This window comes from Chenopodium quinoa, unplaced genomic scaffold, assembly GCF_001683475.1.
Source record: "Chenopodium quinoa cultivar QQ74 unplaced genomic scaffold, ASM168347v1, whole genome shotgun sequence".
NCBI lineage: Eukaryota > Viridiplantae > Streptophyta > Magnoliopsida > Caryophyllales > Amaranthaceae > Chenopodium > Chenopodium quinoa.
Window position 1 is genome coordinate 4881242 of NW_018745170.1, and position 21243 is coordinate 4902484.

General features: G+C 37.2%; 2 protein-coding genes across 2 annotated transcripts; both read right to left on the reverse strand.

The window, feature by feature from the left end:
* Positions 1-347: 347 nt before the first annotated feature.
* Positions 348-7800, reverse strand: LOC110710378. The gene is made up of 8 exons (XM_021888669.1): positions 7526-7800; positions 6974-7442; positions 5964-6081; positions 3675-3796; positions 2822-2907; positions 1495-1604; positions 1361-1393; positions 348-628 (listed from the first exon to the last, which is right to left on the reverse strand). Exons 1-8 carry the CDS (start codon positions 7614-7616, stop codon positions 578-580), a joined length of 1080 nt encoding a protein of 359 aa, XP_021744361.1. The 5' UTR covers positions 7617-7800; the 3' UTR covers positions 348-577.
* Positions 7801-11519: 3719 nt separating this feature from the next.
* LOC110710358 (protein NRT1/ PTR FAMILY 2.6-like) lies at positions 11520-13739 on the reverse strand. Its single transcript, XM_021888644.1, has 2 exons — positions 13483-13739; positions 11520-12439 (listed from the first exon to the last, which is right to left on the reverse strand). The coding sequence occupies exons 1-2, from the start codon at positions 13620-13622 to the stop codon at positions 11599-11601; spliced, it is 981 nt and encodes a 326-aa protein (XP_021744336.1). The 5' UTR covers positions 13623-13739; the 3' UTR covers positions 11520-11598.
* Between the last annotated feature and the right edge of the window lie 7504 nt (positions 13740-21243).

Sequence of the window (21243 nt, forward strand, 5' to 3'; positions counted from 1 at the left end):
GTATATGTAAAAATAAGTACAGAGTAGTTCGTAATATAAATCTTATGTATCAAAAGAGATAGAAGTACATTAGTGAGTAGGAATTGCGGATGGGAGTAGTTCCGTAACATATCCAAAGACGGTATAGGCATCAAGAAATTTTAGATGGGGAAATCGTCTTTAGAAGGGTCCGTGCTACCTAGATTAGAAAGGCTATTAAGCTTTGCAAAAGCAGTATGAATATGTATTGCCATGAGAATATATGCTGCAGCATTGTGTTTGGTTAAATTTCATTACTTGAAATTGCCAGATTATTGGACGAAAATTGTGAAGGTATGAAGCATTTGGAATACAGCTCAATATTGAAATGCAGGTTGAAAAACACGGCGAATCAATACAACACAGGAAGATTGATAACAGAAGATTCAAGGTACTATAATATCTAAGTTACAATCAGGAAAAAAAAAAGGGGGTTAAAATCACCTAACCTTTAGGCAGATTGTAATTTGCTTTAGCAGCACAAAAAGTAACAAATTACAGTATCAATTTCTTTATAAACAATTAGCACAGGTTTAACTTACACAGTGAATAACCTGTTTCATAAAGCAAATGAATAGCCTTCAAGTCCAGTTCTCTTCATGATTTCATTCTGCAAAAGTATATCAGAAGTGAGAGAGATCATTCATCGGTTTACTCTTTCATGAAAGAAATTATAGCGAGATAGTTATCCCTAAGGTCCATAACCTCTAATCCATAAACATGTCTTAGGGGTCAATGTTTTGAAAAGTTTGAGGCGCATAAAAAAGGACTTATCATGGTGAATCTAAGAGCTCATCGTTACAGTTAAGTATAATTATTCATATAGAACTTTTACAATTAAGTTGATGATGGATTAGATAAACACTTCTACCTGCACCAGCCATGCCAGAGAGAAATACCCTTCCACAAGCGCCCCATATCTCTTATTTTAGACTAGCCTTTTAACCTATATATACCTAAAAAACTGAAAGACCTCGCTGTTGCAGCCAGTTTGGAAGGAATAGGAAAGGGAGGGGGGAGATGAAAAAGATTGGATCAGCACTCCCAAAATGCAGTAGAATTTTATCATTCAAAGTGAAGAATTTATTTTGTTCCTCCAATGTACAATAAGAAAAAGAGTTCCAAATAACACTTCCAAAACTTGAGCAAACAAATTGCCAATGCCCACATTATGCAAAAAAGGAATGCCTTCAAACTGATGCTAAGGACCAACCATGTAGTTTAAAAATGCAGTATTACTGTTGACTAGAACAAATTTATACCTCTGCGGGTAATTTTAACAACCTAAAACAGCAAATGATATATCAGCACTATTAAAGCTCATGTACATTAATGAATATACCTGGATTAATGCAGTAATCATCCCTGGACTCTCCTGTTTAATTTGATAGAAGGTGAAATTAGAAATAAGGTGAGAAAGCTATATAATAGCATATGCTGGTTTGAAGTGTACGGGAATGAAATGAAAATGCATACCTTAAAATGCTTCTCCATCCACGACACTTCTTTCCAGGATTTTGATCCTAATGAGGTCCATGATCGAGGGGCTTGAATAGTTTCGACATGCTGCAGAAGTCTCAAACTATCTACAGTAAAGCAGACAGAAAAAAAGGAGTTAGGTGGAACAAACAAAAATATTCATAGGATTCCAAAAATTTATGCTTAGTTATAAAAACTGAGATGACACATGACAAACTATATTTCTCCAAATTCAACCAAACTAGCTCTTCTTTGACCAATGTGTTGTTAATCATTAATGTTGCTCAGGTATTTCAAAGTTGTCAGGCTTCTTAGAAATATCCAAACAGATACATCTAGCATTGTTTCATTAGAGGCCATGCCAAGACTATATATACCTTTAAGGTGTTGGTGCATGCCCAACATGGGAAAAGCAATTAAATGAGGTCCAAATTAATTACTTTAAAGACCGTCAAGAAAAGATGAAAACCTAGAAGCAAGTGATAATTTAGTACTCCAAACATTTATAGTGATAGAACTCCACTAACGCTTTGTAAGAGCAATTGGGAGTTATCGTATAACTCAAAGGATTTCTATAATCATTCCCCCCCCTTCCCCTGCCCACACCTACCCCCTTAAAAAAAGATTACATCAAGTTATGTCTTTAAGTTTGCCAAAAATTTCACATCATAATCTTAAACTTTATTACTTCAAATGTTATCAAACTTGTGGAATTTGCTATCTACATTAACTTGATATTTGTGACAGCTTTTAATTTTCTTTCAAAATTATATTAGGGTGGATGCCATTCAAAGTTACCAAATTTAACAAGCAATTTGTGGTATAATATCCCAACAATTGAAATGTTTACATAAACAGAAAAAAAAAAAAAATAGAAAAACCAAACTCACATCAATTACTTCGTATATTCTTAGTTCCAATTAAGATCAAAAAGAAAATGAGAGAAAGTTGTAGACTGAATAGCAAGGACTAAAGCAAAAGAATCAAGACCAAAAAGAATGGTCTAGACAGCACAAATAACTTCTTTCTACAAATATTGATGCACCTTATGCATGTTGTATATTGCCAGTTTGCCATGGATGCATACTCAAGTTCCATATAACCAGCAAAAAAAAAAAAAACAAGAGATTTTAACCATCAAATTGGCACAAGGCTGTCTATTATACCTAATATAAAAGCAAATGAGGTAGAAGAAACACAATGCAGATTTTTTTTTTAAAAAATTTATTTATAATAGCCCAGCAACAGGGCTGCAGCAAAGGTGCCTCTTTCCTTTAAATAATATGGAGAAAGTTCACATACAATAACAAGATAGGATATTTACTTGTAACAAATGCTTCTTCCCAACTGTCATGTTCTGACCAAGATGGTGATTCTTCTCGAATTGCAATTCCCTTGCTCAAACATATTCTGTTTTTGTAAAATAGCAGAAGCAAATAATGTTACCAAATTTACACAAAGAGCTTGATCTTTGACTAGGGAAGCATAAAGTGCGTTGCTTTAGAATAATTATGAAGAATATATATATTTCAACAAAATTCAATATATTCCATCGCACGAACTAAGAAGCATGACCTAAACAATTGTAATAATTGCCCTAATAGATAGCTAATATGATCAGTATTCTTCTCATGTGAGTCATATTATAATACTCCATAATTCCTTTCATCAATGGGGGTGGAGGAAAGCAACCTACCAATTATAAGTTAAGTTGTCCTCCCCTTGTTCAGAATATAAGCCCTGGGGCTATAGCAAAACAAGAACTACTTTGAAAATACTTGCAGTTAAATACGAAATACAACTATTTCTTTGAAAGATCATAAAGGACATGTTTTCTTAGAGTAATAAAAAAGATGAAGCAGATTTGTTTGACAATCAGACCCTTAAATTCAGATGGAGGATTATCTCGTGGCAGAACTTGACTACAAGCTTCCAAAACAACCTTTCACTTTCTAAGAAACCGAAATAACTGAACAAATTTGAATGAAAGAGAGGTGGGATTTATGCCCAATGACAATTCTGCCAAACCAACCACTAGTCTGGGTCAGAGGGAGTATAGTGATGGACTGATGGTTATAAGAACAATAAACTGAAAGCAGCATTTAAACTAAGATATTAACAAGCATTTCAGGGAGATATTAATGCTAAATTCTAAATTAAAAGGTGAGTGCACTTACTCAATTACTAACTGGCGGATAACACCAGGAAGGACTCCGTCTTTTACAGGAGCTGTCTGTAATTCATATGATTGCAAAGTCCCGCGATTTATAGATCTTTTCTCAGTGACTTCATTATTCCCCTATATTCATAAAAACTCATGTTTAAGAAAACTCGATTTTATTAAAAACAAAAAAAAATAATAATAATAATAATAAAAAGAGAAACAAAAAGAATCACAGCAACAGGAATGCCTAGTTTCCTATATGTGGTCAAATTAAAAATCACCTTCACAAGTACGTTCACCTACTCTGCCAAAATACGGCAGACACACACACAGTCACAATTAAACATTTAGACCAACAAATCGAGCCTCATACCAAGCCAAACACCCCCTCCCCCGCTCCTATAAATATTCCAATTTCAGAAACCCAACAAAGATGACATTTCATAATCCCATTGCATTCAAGATTTTATATTCATTCAAGTATATTCACAGGAAGAATTGATAAAAGCAAAAATTAAAGGAAACTATCAAATATATACCCCCTTATTAAAACAACTACCTCATAATAATTTTCAAATTTAAACTACATTTTTGTTCAAATAATACCACCAATAACAGTATTCACTTAGGAAACAGATCATTACACTCTTGTGTTATATAAACGTCTCTATCTCCATCCTTTTTCCATTGAATTACTTTCCCCAATTTAATCCCTCTATTCTTCTAGTATCAAGCAACAATTATTCACTCTCTATTGTTGCCCATCTAGGCACTACGGGTATGCCATCTTGATGTGCTCTCAACTCAATAAGAATGAACGAAAAATGATGGAGAACCGGAGAAGAACCTAAATTTCAAACTTGAAAATTTGGAAAGATAAATAACAATGATGGGTGTATCTAATCAACTAATCAATATTATTAGATGTTTACCACAAATCCCACTCAACCAAAATTTAAAACCCTGGATTAAAAAATTAAGCATCTAACAAGTATCTGTTGAAGTAACATGATAGATTTAAGAAGTGAAGTTAAATTTTTCATTACTAGTTTCAAAGAAGTTTAAGATAGGAAGCGAGAAAACCTTAAATGTACAAAGCTTGTGATGGAAGCGAATTGGTTGTCCCATGTAAAACGGAAGGAACCAAATAACACAATATGGGTAAAAAGACTAAATACAGGGGAGAAGAGGGGATTTAGATTGAAAACTAAAGATGTTTTTGAAGGTAGGCTTATAAAGAATTACAATGTAATTTTTTATAAGGATAGAAATAAGGTAGTTCTCTAGATTAAATAAAATTAGCCTTATGAATGTTAAATCCAATAAAAATGGTAAAAGGTTGTCACTTATTACCACAAAATAGAAAAGTTCCAATCATATCTAAGCTTTATTGATTTTTAAAACATCCAAAACTATGGATGGATACAAACAAAAATTATACTTCATATGTTACTTGGCAGCTAGAAGTGCTAGACACAACCATTCAAAGAAAAATTTACCCAATTTTGTTCCAAAATGAAGTGTTCTGAGTCATACGAACATACCAATGTCCAAGGGTCAAGTTTCCAACATGAATACTTAAGGCGAAATGAAGAGTCAGAGTAACATATTTCCTCCACTCCACATATAACAATTGTATATAGAAGAGTGCAAAAACTTGGGTCCACATGATTTCTTTATTATATTTGAGGAGGAGCAAGGCTATGATTTACTATATTTTAAAGAAGTGAGCGTGTGTGTGGGCCAAAATAAGTAACCTATTAAGCATCCTTGGCCATTAAAAGGGTTAAAGTGAGGAGTTTTTTTGTGGAACATGTGAAAAAAGGAAAGGTAGTAGTGCTTGAGGAGTGGAGGGGAGTGGCATAATTTCTTCACTAACTACATGTTAGTACGACAATAATTCTTCTCACAAAGTCATATGGATAAACTCACTAATCAGCTGTAGAACCAATAGACCACGACCAGATGTATGGCATTGTGCATGTCCCCTACTCCTTTTTCAACCCTTTACATTGCTATAAAGAACTCAACAAAACTTACAAACTACAAAAATATAAATCATGATTATGCAAACTGATACTGTACAATTGATATTGAAAACTAAGTTTTTAAACAAATATACAAATAGAAAAAAAAAAATTGCAACAGCAACAGGCATTAAAGGATCATATTTTAATGTTCTCTTTCTTTTAATTAAAAGTCAGTAAAACCAGAATGAAACCTCATCCTGCTTACAGGGGCTCCTTTATGGAGTGCAAAAGGTCAGGTTCCTATATGATACCTATACATAATAACTTCTCACCTTAAAACGAACTACAAAGAAATTTGTTATCGACCCTTCAAGTATTCGATCACCATTGTCTGACAATAAAAGTTCGGTAGCAGAAGGAGGTCTCAACATTTCCAATGGCTTCCTTAGCCTACCTAGAACATAGCTTCCCATATTACAACTCAGAATGACCACAGGAGTTAAAGCCATAAATATTCAGCATAAAATAGGAAGATCCATGAAATGCCTATGCGAACATTCTTTTATAGTAATGTTTTATACATCAGTTTCTCATGGTTTGATTATGGCAAAGCATAAGATTTTATATTAAAGAATTTACACCAACAGCAAAGATGCATCATACATTCATCTTACAAATTTCAAAATGTGTAAGACTGGAAAAGCATCATAAAATGCAGTAAATAAATCACACTCTGATATTCAAAGTTGGTTTGGTCAGACAAGGCCATCAAGGGGCACATAAAGAGAGTAGTATGGATAACCAGCCAGATCTCCCTACTATATCTCCCTTTCTCCTCACTTCCCTCTTCTTTCCCTTCAAAGATTAAGTCCATAAACTAGTAACTCAACATGAGGAAAATAGGCGCTCAAATATTGTTTCATGGCCTCTAGTTCAACTAATATAGTACCACCTAATAATTAAGTACACTCGGTCATGATGAAAGCTCACATTTACGAAAGTTTTGATGTTGATCCTAACTGATTCACAATTACTTCTAGCCCTTCACATGAATATAAGTCTCCTTGAGTCTCAAAATCCAGTGGCAAACCTTAAGCAATCATCTAATTCAACAAAGGGGTAGAAAGCTACTTCTGCTTCTTTAACCCTTCTAAACCACATTTCCATGTATCACAAGAATATCACACATTTCTCTTTTTCAACCTCATATCATTCATATTCATACATACACCAAAGTACTCAAATGTTGATGATAATAATAAAAACATAAAGTTCAAAACTACATAGCACAAATAACAACAAGACAGTTAAGAATCAAACAAACAAAACTAGATATCCAAACCTTGCCCAATCAGAGTACTTAGCCTCAGCAAAATCCCTCCTACATCCAACCACAGCCAACCGCGCCGCATTCCCCTCAACACCAAACACCGGCGGCATATACATTCCAATATGCACATACACATCCAACACCCTATTAATCATCTCCTCCTCATCTCCCCCCTGAATTCCACTCAATTCCTCGAAATTCCCTCCAACAAGCGTCGAAATCGCCAATTCCTCCCCTGTACCCCTCTCCTTAATCGCAACTGGCAGCGAAACCGTCATTGCATCGTTAACACGACGAAGAATCAAAGAATCCCAATTCACAGAAGACGAAAATAAGGAAGACCCAGAAAATTGGGCCCCAAAAACAAGGCGTGGGTTCGATTTAAGCAGGAATTGGAGTGAATTGGAGAGTCGCTTGAGATGGCGGTCCCAGAAGAGGAGGATTTCGCCATTGTTGTGGGTTCGAGTAGTGGTGTAAGCACCTGCAAATTGTTGAATTTCTAGGGTTTAAGCTTCAACGGTTGAAGAGAGAAGAAGAGAGAGAGAGAGAGGAGAGAGAGAAAACCTGGGTGAGTTGCGAGGAAGGTGGAGACCGACGGTGTGTCGGAAGGTGGTGAAAGGACGCCATTTATGAAGAGGAATCTCGCCGTCGACATCTTCTGCTTTCAGGTAGCCGTTTGAAAAGGCGCCACCAATTTGACAGAAATCAGAATTTTGGTTGAAAATAGTTGATCACATGCAGGGTTAATGTAGGAGTGAGGAACGAGGGCTGGGTCGTGAACAAAAAAAATGGGCACGAGCCTGTGGCGGCACGAAATTTTGGCCTGTCAGCACGGCCCGCAAGGCACAACCCAACACGAGCAACAACCATATTTCCCAACAGCTTTAATTTAATGGTTAGTTTTTGCTTCTAACGGCTACATCAACTCATCATCTTTTTCTTTCCCTAATTCATCAACTCATCTATTCTAAATTCTCTTATTCTTATAATCTCTTATTCTCTAATCTCTTATAATATTTAATTCTCTCAAATCTCAATCATCGAAATTCTTAAGAAAAATTAAAAGTTCATGAAATTATTTAGTGGAAAGCAATCGAAGCTTATTATTGTTATTGTGATTATTATTGTTATTATTATTATTGTTATTTTTATTGTTATTATTATTGTTATTATTATTATTGTTGTTGTTGTTGTTGTTGTTGTTATTCATTATTAATTTTTTGTTTTAATTAATTGTAGTATTTTTAATCATGACATCAAACCGAACCCCTCCTTCTCTAGAAAAGCCAAATTTGTACGTACTAGTAGTAGTAGGGAATCACCAAATCCAAACACTATAATACCCCCCCAAAATTTCTCAACACCATCCACATGGTTTCACTTACAATTATGAGAGGGATAGGGATGAACTTTGGAGAATGTTAGTCCATGCTGAACAACCTTTTCTTTTCGCCGAAAATAATCCGTTTAACAAGTACATTAATAGAGCACTACAACCCCAACACAAAAAAAAATCTCTAGAAGAATTGTCCTCCTAATATTATCATCATTTAATGTAAGCTATTGATGCATATAATCTTAGGCCCGAAATCATGTCTATGACCTTTGATAATGCAACATCCATGACATATAGTGCAAATTTAGTTAAACAACAATTGATCGATTTCATAGTAGATGAAGATGCACTTCATATTAGATGCATTTGTCATGTTCTTAATTTGTGTGTGAAGGATGGAACTAATGCAATTGGTCCATTTTATCACAAAATTAGAAATGTTATTATTTCTATTAACAGTTCTAACATGAGATTTCAGGAATGGAAAGCTTTTCTTAGGCAGCAAAAGATAAAGGGTATCAAAATCAAAACGGATTGTCCAACTAGGTGAAACTCAACCTATGAAATGTTGAGTAAGGCAATCAAGTACAAGGTTCCACTAACAGTTTTTTTTAATCAAAGGTTTACACAATTTGCTTTATTAGAAGAAGATTGGTCTAATTGTAAAAAATATATGCAATTTTTACAATTATTATAGTATGACACATTGTTTTTTTTTCTATTTATAATCCTTGTTCTTAACCTTTTCTTAGCAATGCATGTTTACTTGCCAACCTTTTCGTTGAACATCAATCCCAACACGATTATGATGTATATCTTCCATCAATGGAGGAAAAATGACATAAATATTATACAAATCTTCTTATGATTTATATTTTTGCTTCTATATTAGATCCAAGGCAAAAGTATGATGGCACATTTTTATTAATTGATATCTATTTTCAATACATGCAATTTGATGATGATGTTCAGTCTTATAAAGCTAATGTGACCAATCAATTTTTTGCATTTTAAATGTAGAATCGTTTCTCGATTTGCTCCTTCTCAATCATCCAAAAACGTAAGTAAAAGGGCCAAAGGTTTATTTGCACAAGCTGCTAACATGATGTCTAATTTTTCAGGTAATGAATCATCGTCTAAGAGAACACAAAGCGATGTTTCGGATTTGCAAATGTACTTAAGTTATGACTTCATGAAAGGCATGGACGAAGAAGCGAAGTATGACCTTGACCTCCTTGATTGGTGGAAAGCACGAAACATCTAATTTTGGCGGCAATGACACGTGATATTTTCGCTATTCAAGTCTCCTCTATTGCCTCCGAACGAGCTTTTAGTGCGTCAGGAAGGGTTTTAGACGATAGAAGAATAAGTATGAAACCCAAAACACTTGAAATGTGTGTGTGTTTCAAGGATTGGTTGGATGACGAATATCGCTCGCAAGATCGTACTTATGCACAAAACGACAATGATGATGGAACTTCTGCTTCCAATCGTTCGGGTTCTAACAGTTCCCAATCAATACAATTAGGCGATGACCTTGAATGAGAAGAAGAAGAAGAAGAAGAAGAAGAAGAAGAAGAAGAAGAAGAAGAAGAAGAAGAAGAAGAAGAAGAACTATAATTGAATGAAATACTAATAATTATAGATAATTTTTGTATTAACGTACCCAACGTATAATAAAATAAGTTATTCATCAATTATTGTACGATCTTTATCATTATCCTTGAATTAGATAAGAATGATCTAAGTTTGTTTTTAAGCTTTACTCCTGAGTCTCGACTTATATTAGACTTGAGTTTAAGTAAGTAAATCTTGAGTAATGAGTTGTAACCATATAATTAAACAATCTTTCAAGTAATAATAATAAGATGTATTCCTTATTTTTTAATTACTATACTATACTTAGATCCTCATAAGTAGTACTTGTAAATTTTTTAAATGTATGCATGGTTTCTATTTGTTGAATAATAATATAGAAGTGTAATAATAAAAATAAAAATAACATAAATAATAATAAAGAACTATTATTAATAAAAAAAAATAGAATAATAAAAAGAGCTATAATAATAAAAAGAACATCAACAATAAAAAGAACTATAAATAATAAAAATAAAATAATAAAAAAAACTATAACAAATTAATAATAAAAATAACAATAATAAAAAGAATCATAATAATATAAGAACTATAAATAATAAATTATTCGATTTTTTTTTTAAATAAAAGCCTAGCCTTGCCCGCGGCCCACATGTCGTGGGCTAGGGTGTGTAATTTGACGGCCCGGCACGGCATGACCCGCCATCAGTTCGGCCCTTCACGGTACGGCCTGCTCCTTCATCCGGCCCACGGCGGCACGACCCGACCCAAATTTCAGCTCTAGTGACAAGTGAGTATGGAGCAAATTGAAAGAGACGAACTAAAATATACGATTAAAAGTAGACTAGCATTACGAATAAAGAATGACTATATTTTTCCTAATGTATAAATCACACAAGACATTCATAGAACATTATTTGAATAATGCCTTAAAAAGAATCAATGAGGTAAAATAGTGCCTTTACACCTTTTGTTCATAATGCTAGCCTAATTTTGAGTGGTGTTTAGCAAATGAAAAACAAAACGCATACATAAGGGCTTGTTTGACATTGTTTTTTGTTTTTAGTTTTCTGTTTTTTTTAAAACCAAAAACAGGAAACAAGAAAAAGGTGTTTCCATGCACTTTTTTTGTTGTCAGTATTCTAAATTATCAGGATTTTAAAAAGTTTGACTAATTTTTTATTCATTATATGACATATATCATATTATTTTGAAAATAAAAAAACCAAAAAACAAAAAACCACAACAATGCCAAACGAACCCTAAAATAAGAATTGTGTATAGTAGCTAACTTTCTATTGATATTTGCAAAAGAAGTATATAAATGGGAAAATCTTAAGGTCTAAGAGTTAGGCATTTAACAAATGTCATTCATCATTATCCTTATCCTTATCTTTACCTATTGAAAATTGGGAGTTTATCCATTTATGGCTTATAAACCGTGCTCCGAGTAAAAAAAAAAAATTTAATAAAAATAAAATACATATTGCATAACTTTATTTATATCACAAAATTTAACATCCATGTAGCTACAATTCAATCTCAAACAAGCAAATATTTCTTACGAATTTAAAAAAACCATAAGTTATTGATGTGTTGGTAATACGTCGTACATGATCTGTTTAAGGCATTATTCTAAATTAAGAATAAGATTGTAATAAAAAAATGTTAAACATATTAATAAAGTGAGTTATTTCTCAACTAGCTAAGTATGTACAAGATTAGCATCATCTAATGCTGGATCAGGATTATTATACTTGTATAATATGGCACATAAAAGAAAGTAAGCAAAGTTCACAGTTGCAATAATTGCAAGAACCCAACAAGCATAATCAACCCTACCTAAGTTTATATCATTTGGTAGCCAAGAGCTCATTTGCCCTACCAAATCGATAAACGCCGAGCTAAGGTAATAACCAGCCGCGATATGCAATGAGATCATAGCAGTCGAGGTACTTCTTAGTGATTTAGGAAATTCTTGATAGTACAATGCCACCTCCGGCGAAAAGTAAAACCCTTCTCCAATCCCCATTATGGCTAATGGAAATATTAGCCATAAGGCGGATAATGGTGCCACGGCGTTTGGTTGGTCCATTAAATGGTATATTTCAATTAATTTGAGTCGTCTTCTTTCAATTAGGGCAAAGGCTATCGCGGCAAGAATGTTGGTAACATGACAAATTCCGATTCCTTGTAAATATGTTAAACGTCGACCAGTTAATTTTTTGTATGTAGGGTATATGAATCGATCAAGTGCAGAGGATGTGATTGCAGTGAATACAAGGGTGACGACTGTGAAAGTTCCGGCTGGGATTTTGAAATGAGAGCCGACTTGTCTATCCATGACTAATGCCATTAGCACTGTGAAACTAATGATAACTCCCATTGCACCACTTAGTAGGATGCTACTTGACCATAATGGTATTATTTTGATTAGCTTCTTTAAGTCTTCTACTTCTTCGACGGTGCATTGGCTCCATGATTTTGTTTTGGTGCCGTTTACATGGTTATCTCCTTGTTTTATGTACGCTGCTTTGTTTAAAAACCTTCAACATAATGTATAAAATCAAGTTAATAGCATGTTTATGATTATTCATCAAATTAAAATTAAACTAGTAGTAGTAGTCTTTGAAACTTTATAATTAGCTACTCACCAAATCTCACCATCACAATTAATAGTCTTAGATGTTTTTATAAACAACATTTTGATGATACTTGGTCTAGTGGTATAATATATTAAATTACATGCTAATCTCATACAAATTAAACCCACTCAACTTAGCTAAGTGACAATTGGTATAGCATTCTAGACGAGGAAGTCCATGCCCATAATTACTATTGTAATGAATGACAATAACAAGTGTTTGTTGGTAAATTTATACCTCATGTTGGTATAGTAATTGTACCAACATAAAGTCTAAAAATACCAAAAAACTTGTTGATATATTTAGACCACATATTGGTATAGTAATTATACCAACATGAAATCTAAAAATACCAACGGGACTTTGTCATTGTCATTGAAGATATGAGCAATTATTGATTCAGACAACCTCATTCTAGGCTGCTAAGTTGAGTCTAGTAGACTTGTATATATGTAGAGATTTTGGTTTAGCTTAGCAGGATACGTCTCCTTACTATATGCATTATAAAATATATACTTCTTTTGTTTTTTTTACTTATCTTACAATCCTTCTCATTTCACGTTTGTCAATGCATGATTTTAATCACTAATAATATCTTTAATGACCAATATCTAAAAATTATAAATTGAAACGAATCTAGCAAGATCTCACATGATCATATTTTTTCTGAACTATTTATGATAGAGTATAAAAATATATTTCCGGACCTCAACCATCAGCTTATGCTTTTAGTTGAGATGGTTTCTTAACATGGTATCGGAGTCAGCGTGACACAAAGGTCACGAGTTCAAATCTCATCCACCCCTCCTTTAAATTGGAATATAACCATCAAAGGAAGTGGATAAATATGGGACATATATGAAAAGCAAATATATATGATAACAATTAATAATGTATATGGACAATTATTCATGTAAAACATAATTAAGTAGTTAAAAGCATACCTGAGACTTTTACTTGGCTCTCCATATGTAAGTTTTGAATCCTCACTTTCATGAAGATAACAATCTTCTCCATTTGCTGGTTTGACCATTTTCATATTTCTAAAAGCAGCAACCATAACTGAGCCACCCTCCTTTGCCATTATTATTGATGTCTCCACTTGACTCCATTTTGCTGCCTTTTTTCTTCTCCTGAAACTCCAGAAAATTTGTATACGACTCTAATTTTATGCAATACAAGTGATTAATATATAATAATTGAAGTTCACCTAACACATAAAAGTATAATTGATCAATAAATATCTCATATATATGAGTCAACCAAACTATTCTAATTTTGATTTTGGTAATAATTTGGATAATGGTCATCCGGCAAGTTGACACAATAATACTGTAGCGCAGCCTAACCAAGTTGATTATTATAGGTATGCTCAATAATAATCTATCCTCATCTATATCTCTAAGGCACATGTGAACCATTTTTTTATAGCTAAAATATATGATTAACTTGACTTTTTCTTGTTTTTTTTAGCAAATATTTAAATTAATATTATATTTCTTTCCACCAAATTTGTATGGATTATAGTGATTAAAAATTGTAAGTAGGTAGCAAAATACTTTCATGATGCATGATTGTTGATGAAGTGATGAATATATACTAGGATTTAACATCATTGAAACATGCTTACATATGTATATATGATGATGATGTGAAGACACCATTATTGCAACTTCTCTTTAATGACTTGTTGACAACTGTGTTTAGGTAATTCTGATTTACTACAAAAGATTTCGTTCATGCATAATTTTTTTCTTCTCTTTTAAGAGTATTTCTAATTATTCTAATATATTATCTCTTGAAAATTTACTATAAAAGAAGAGTTCGTTCATGTCATTTTAATTTTCATGTCCTTTAAGAGTATTGGATTGTACTCATACTAATGCATATCATATCAAATTTGCAAAGGAAAACAGAAAATCAATGGTTTACTCGTAATATATGATCTTTGTTATTTTAAATAAAGTGAGTGCAAAATTCGAGATTAATTAAGGTTACTTTGGTGGGTACGGTGGTGGTTAAAACTTAAGAAAATTACTCTTTTATTTATATACGTACTTTGTATAAGATTTTTCCATTTTCATAAAGTTACGAAGATATTGATTAAAGGGCTTGTTTGTTTTCACTTTCGTATTTTTGAAAACTATAAACCTGAATGTGGAAAACAAATTAAGATTATGGCTAGTGCTTCACATTATTTTAAAAACTTACAAATAGTAGTAATTTTTTTATTTCAGACTAATAATATACTAGAAATATAATTCAAACCAAGATAGGTAGATTTTCTTACATGTGGTTGATTATTGTAAATTAAAATACGTTGTACTTGAAATTTCGTATTAATACTAACAAATAGATATTTGGAAACTACACCTCAAGACGAATCTAACAATACTCCACTTTAAATTGAACAGGGTCACTGTTAGAGCCATTTATTATGGTTACTGCTATTAAACACGTGGGTGTTCAGAAACAAACTAGATGAACATGTCATTATAGTCAGAAATAAAGCAAGACTGGTGTTCAAGGTTTCAACCAACAAGAAGGCATAGATTATGATGAGACATTTGCTGCAGTTGCAAGGTTAGAAGCCATTCGTTTACACATAAATTTTGCTGCTTTTATGGGATTTAGACTGTACCAGATGGACGTCAAGTGTGCGTCTTTTAATGGATTTCTTGAGGAAGACGTCTATGTGGAACAGCCTCCTGGATTCGAAAATCCAGAGTTCCCAAACCATGTTTACAAGCTTGATAAGACCCTTTATGGACTAAAGCAAGTTCCTAAAGCATGGTATGAAAGACTGTCTAAGTTCCTTTTGAAAATTTTTTTTAAATGAGGAAAAATCGATAATGTTATGAAATATTTGTGGATATCCATTATCCTCCTTATATCATTCCGGAATATTCTAGATCTAGGGTTTATTGTTATCTAAGCAAACCCTAGTTGATTAGGGGATTTTGCACCCACCAATCGGAATGCGCCACGTGGGCCAATCAGGTCCTGCCAAGTGTCCCCCAGTTGGAACTGTCAGGGCTTGCCACGTGGTACGCGCTTATTCGTCCACCTTGGACCTATTATGTCATGACATGTGGCATACTCCATGCCTAATGGAGAAACCGGCCACCCAGGCCCAACTTCCGAGGGAAGCCCAGTCAGCCCTAGGTTAACCTAAACCTAGGATGGGCACGTTTCCCAAGGTTATAAATACCTCCCTTAATCCTCATTAAGGGGGAGAACGGAAAAAACACATTAATTACACACAGTAATAACCGGCTGATCTCGCTAACAAAGCAGATTACCTACATTAAACACTCTCACCTAGAGAGACCCAATCACTTTAATTTTCGCATTAATTACTCCTTAATCAAGTACTAACTTGACCGTTGGAGGCGGAGCTCCCAGGAGTCTCCGTTATTTTGCAGGCACAGGCGTCCGGTTCCAGTCTCGGAATTGTAACTCTCCCGCAGGACATCAGAAAACCCCGAAATATTTGGCGCCGTCTGTGGGGAGAGTACTTCTGAGATGGCATCCAAGTCTGTACCGACTCCTGAAGAGAGGCGTCCCCTAGACGACCCTCAAGTTCAGTCGGACCATGATACCGAGAGTGAATTTGAAGTTGAAGCTCACACAGCTTCAGACGGGACCCTAAGGGCCCGACGTACCCGTCATACCGAAAGGAGGGAACGGGAACATCTTCAAACTGGAAGTGAGCCAGCAGGCGCACCGCCTGTTCGGCAATAGCCGATTGATGGGTCTGCTCCCATCACAAGGAACGAACTCATGACCTTCATGAGGGACTTCAAGGGAGAGATTCAAGAGTTGATCAACAAGAAGCCGCCTGCTCCAGTCAAGGAGCAGTCGGCTAAGAAACCCTCCACTTCACTGAAGAGGAAGCCAGTTCAAGGGCGAGAGGCGACTCCTCATCCTAAATCTAGGAAGCGGGAGCCACCTGCCCTTGATTTCACAAAATTCCGTTTTCCTACAGGAAATAGGAAACCTGTTCGTCATATTCAGGCGGACGGGTCGAAGCAAACATTCACAGACGCTCGGCTACTGCTAGAGCAGAAGAAGAGTGACCGATTGTCAGAGTCGGCCTCTACTTCAAACTTTCAAGACAGTCTGCGAAATGCCTTGATGAGGCATACTCAGTCGTATCATGAGAGTCAGTCAGGCGGCACCTCCCGTCAGACCAGCTTTCATAGCGACCAGGCGGTACCAAACTTACCATTTGTGCCGCAACAACAGTATTTTTTGCAGCCACCTCCGTTTGGTGGACCTGCAGCAAAAAACGTCCAACCTATGGACTGGCAGCTACGGTTGCTTAGACTTGGTGAACAGCCGTCGGCCTTCTCCAAGGAAATTACTGAAGCCGCTCAGCCGGCCAAAGTGAAAAATGTACTAGTAGGCGCCTATGACGGCACTACTAACCCAGAAGACCATCTGATGGCATTCACCAACCTGATGTACCTTCAAGGGTTGGATGATCCCACTTGGTGCAAGTGTTTCCCAGCGACTCTGAAAGGAATCGCACAACAATGGTTCGGCAACCTGCCGACTGGTTGTGTAAATAGCTTCAGGACGCTTGCTTACCTATTCACCTCCAACTTCGCCATGAACATCCCTGCGAAGAAAACGACCCTTGATTTAGGAACAATTCAGCAGGGCGAGAAGGAGGGGCTTCGTTCTTACATCAGGCGGTTTAACCTGATGAGAATACAGATTCAAGGGTTACCGGATGAGGTAGCCTATACTGACATTTTCAGAGGTCTCAAAGACGGGTCTACCTTCAAATTTGATTTGGTTCGAAAGAGGGTGGCGACTCTTCAAGAGGCCTTGATTGAAGCAGAAGCCTATATACAGGCGACTGATCTTTGTACGGTAAAACAGTCGGACGGGAAAAGGTTCGACAAAAGAGAAGGACGACAGAATCAGTCGTCAAACAAAGATGAGAAGAGAAAAGAGGTCTGGGCGGCTGATTCTTCTAAACAGCCGGCCCAGAAAAAGAAAAAAGAATTCAAACCATACTCCCCAAAGTATGCGTTTAACAAGGATAACCAGTTTATCCTAAAAGAAATCAAGGGACGGATCTCAATTGAGAAGCCGGTCCCCATGAAGGGTTCTGCAAACAACCGGAACCAAGATAAATTCTGTGCTTATCATGATGATGTTGGTCATCACACCAATGACTGCATCAGTCTCATGCGGTATCTGGACCGCCTGACTGAGCAAGGTGATCTTGACACTTATGTCAAGAAATCTACGGGGAACACTTCCTAAAAAAATCAGTCGGCCAAAAAGAATCAATAGGCTGACAGCTCCGATACAGATGATGCAGTCGTCTACACCATTGCAGGCGGCTTCTCAGGAGGCGGCCCCACTATTAGGGGCAACAAAGACAATATCAGGCGGTTATATGTAAATTCCGTTCAACAAGAACGGCCGTCCAAATATTCATTTCCTGAGATTGTCATCACTGAAGAAGATCTAGGAGGGGTAAGAGGGCCGCATGACGACCCTATCGTTATTGAATGTAAAGTGGCCAACCAGAGAGTTGTCCAAATCCTCATAGATACCGGAAGCTCCTCAGATCTCATCAGTAGCAAATGTCTGTCGAAACTAAAATATCAGACTGATTGCATACATCCGGCCCCCCACCCTTTAGTAGGGTTTGGAGGAGGAGTCGTCCACCCACTGGGACGAGTGTATTTACCCATCCGCCTGGGCGAAAAAGGGGAAGGACGACACATGGTAGTCCGGTTCCTGGTAGTAGAAGAACTCTCGGCCTAAAACATGATTCTGGGTCGACCAACCCTGAATAATTCCAAGGCTGTTATAATCCCATCTCTTATGTTGCTCAAGTTTGAGAGGGATAATGGAACAGTCGGCTCCCTAAGGGGAGATCAGAGGATGGCCTGAGAGTGCTATCTCTCGGATATCAAGCCCACTGTTATGGCCACTGGGTCAAGCGGTGAAAAAACAGACCTTGACAATGTCAAGGACAGTGCGCCTGTTCAAGAAGCAGGCGGCAAGAAGAGAAAGGCATCCCAGACAGGGGCCGCAAGAAAAGAAAGAAAATAGCAATCAGTGGCAGAGGAGCGGTCGGATGAGTTCCGCCCTCAGCCGGCTGGTGAGCATGCGGACCTGATCTTAGACGACTCACGTCCTGACCGAACAGTCAAAGTTGGGACGACTGCTCTGAGAAACCTTGGTGACGACTTTCACAAACTATTGAAAGAATACAAGGACATCTTTGCATTCGAAGTCCATGAAATGCCAGGCATTAGTCCTGATCTGGCGGTACATAAACTGGCCGTGGATCCGAAAAAGAAGCCGGTACGGCAAAAGAAGCGGAACCATGGCGAAGAAAGAAGTCAGGCGACAGCCGCCGAAGTTAAAAAATTACTTGATGCAGGGTTCATTCGGCAATGTTACTTCCCAGATTGGGTTGCAAATGTGGTGCTTGTTAAAAAGCCGAATGACACCTGGCGAATGTGTGTAGACTACACAGACTTAAACAAGGCGTGCCCCAAAGACAGTTACCCTCTGCCTAAAATTGATAACCTGGTCGACTCAACAGTCGACCATGCTTTGATGAGCTTTATGGACGCCTATTCTTGTTTCCATCAAATTCCTTTATGGAAGAAAGATCAGGAGAAGACGGCCTTCGTCACTGATCAGGGGTTATTCTGTTACACGGTCATGCCGTTTGGTCTTAAGAATGCCCCGGCTACCTTCCAGCGAATGATAAACACTGTGTTCTTTGATCAGATTGGGAGAAACGTCGAGGCATACATTGATGATATGATTGTCAAGACTTAACTTCAGAAAGATCATCTGTCGGACCTCCGAGAAACTTTCGCCACACTCAGGCGGCACCATGTCATGCTCAATCCCAAGAAATGTGTCTTTGGAGTTGAGTTTGGGAAATTTCTCGGATTCCTTATCAATCAGAGAGGAATAGAGGCGAACCCTGAGAAGGTGCAGGCGGTCATTGACATGCAGTCGCCTCGTACCATCCGAGAGGTTCATAAGTTAACAGGTTGTCTGGCGGCCTTGGGAAGATTTCTAAGCCGATCAGGCGACAAATGCCTATACTTTTTCCAGGCAATTAAGAAAAAGACAAGGTTTGAATGGGGGTCGGATGCTGAGGCCGCCTTCCAGAAATTGAAAGTTCATTTGCATTCCTTGCCGAGGCTAGTCAGCCCTTTGCCCAAAGAAGTACTCTACATGTACCTGGCCGTCTCTGATCATGCGTTAAGCGCTGTTCTCCTTGCGGAGAGAGACGGATGTCAGCTCCCGGTCTACTTTGTCAGTCACGTACTGAAAAATGCCGAGTTGAGGTATCCCCTAGTGGAGAAATTTGGTCTTGCACTCTTCATGGCTGTTAAAAAATTGAAGCCCTACTTTTTGGCACATGCAGTCGTCGTGTATACAGACCAACCTATCAAGCGGCCACTTACCATCATGGAGTCGTCAGGCCGAATGATCAAATGGGCCATAGAAATACAGAGCCTCGAAGTTACTTTCGAGCCTAGAAAAGCAGTGAAGGGGCAAGCCTTTGCTGACTTTATTGTAGAGATGACTCGTCCTCCTGACTCTCAAGTTCCAGACCAAGTATGGAAGGTATATGTGGACGGAAGCTCTACTTCAAATGGTTGTGGAGCAGGCGTCATATGTCAGTCGCCAGAGGGCGACAGGTACGAGTATGCTCTACGCTTCAGTTTTCAGGCTTCAAACAATGAGGCAGAATATGAAGCTTTACTAGCCGGGATCCGCATGTGCAAGGCGGCAGGGGCAAGAAAAATAGACGCCTGTTCCGATTCACAATTGATAGTGAGTCAGTACAATGGCGAATACGAAGCAACCCATCCGGCCATGATCAAGTATTTACAGGCGGTCCGACAAGCAGTCGGCTCCCTTGAGGATTTCCATCTGATCCAAGTGCCGAGATCAGAAAACAACCAGGCGGATGCACTGTCAAAATTAGCATCATCCGCCTCCTCTGATACTCCTCGAACTGTTTTTTGGAAAGTAATGGAGAAGAGAAGCATCGAGGAAAACCCTATTGGAATCCTAGACAGAAGCTCAACCTGGATGGATTCAATCAGGGCATATCTGACAAACGGTACACTGCCGAATGATCATCAACAGGCGGCAACACTGAAAAAACGAGCCACCTGTTTTGAAATGATAAAGGGAGAACTTCACAAAAGGGGGTACCTTCAACCCTTCTTAAAGTGTGTTACTCCAGAAAAGGGACGAGAGATACTAGACGATGGGGGCCGGATGCTGTGCTTCTCATATAGGCGGTAGGACGCTTGCTCAAAGGGCAAGGCGACAGGGCTACTTTTGGCCTACTTTGGAAGCAGATGCAATGGAGATGGTGAAAAAATGTGACAAGTGCCAAAGGTTTGGCAAACTAATTCACCGTCCGGCTACTGACCTCACTACCATTCATAGCCCACTACCGTTTGCTAAGTGGGGCATGGACATTCTGGGTCCATATACGCCTGCTACAGGCGGAAGGAGGTACATACTTGTTGTCGTTGACTACTTCACTAAATGGGTAGAGGCGGAGGCTGTAAAGGGAATCAAGACGAAAGATGTAATTTCATTCATTTGGAAAAATGTCATCACTCGGTTCGGGGTTCCCATGTCTATGGTTTTCGATAATGGTCCACAATTTGAGACGCCTGTTCTCA

Bases quoted from the DNA above. Each gene is read 5' to 3' on its own strand.
- LOC110710378 (XM_021888669.1), bottom strand. From the start codon at position 7,616: ATGTCGACGGCGAGATTCCTCTTCATAAATGGCGTCCTTTCACCACCT. The intron at 6,082-6,973 runs GTTTGGATATCT...TGTTCTAGGTAG, and splicing joins AAGTACTCTGATTGGGCAAG to GCTAAGGAAGCCATTGGAAA. The intron at 629-1,360 runs GTATATTCATTA...ATACTTTTGCAG, and splicing joins TGATTACTGCATTAATCCAG to AATGAAATCATGAAGAGAAC.
- LOC110710358 (XM_021888644.1), bottom strand. From the start codon at position 13,622: ATGGCAAAGGAGGGTGGCTCAGTTATGGTTGCTGCTTTTAGAAATATG. The intron at 12,440-13,482 runs GTATGCTTTTAA...ATTATGTTGAAG, and splicing joins GAGCCAAGTAAAAGTCTCAG to GTTTTTAAACAAAGCAGCGT.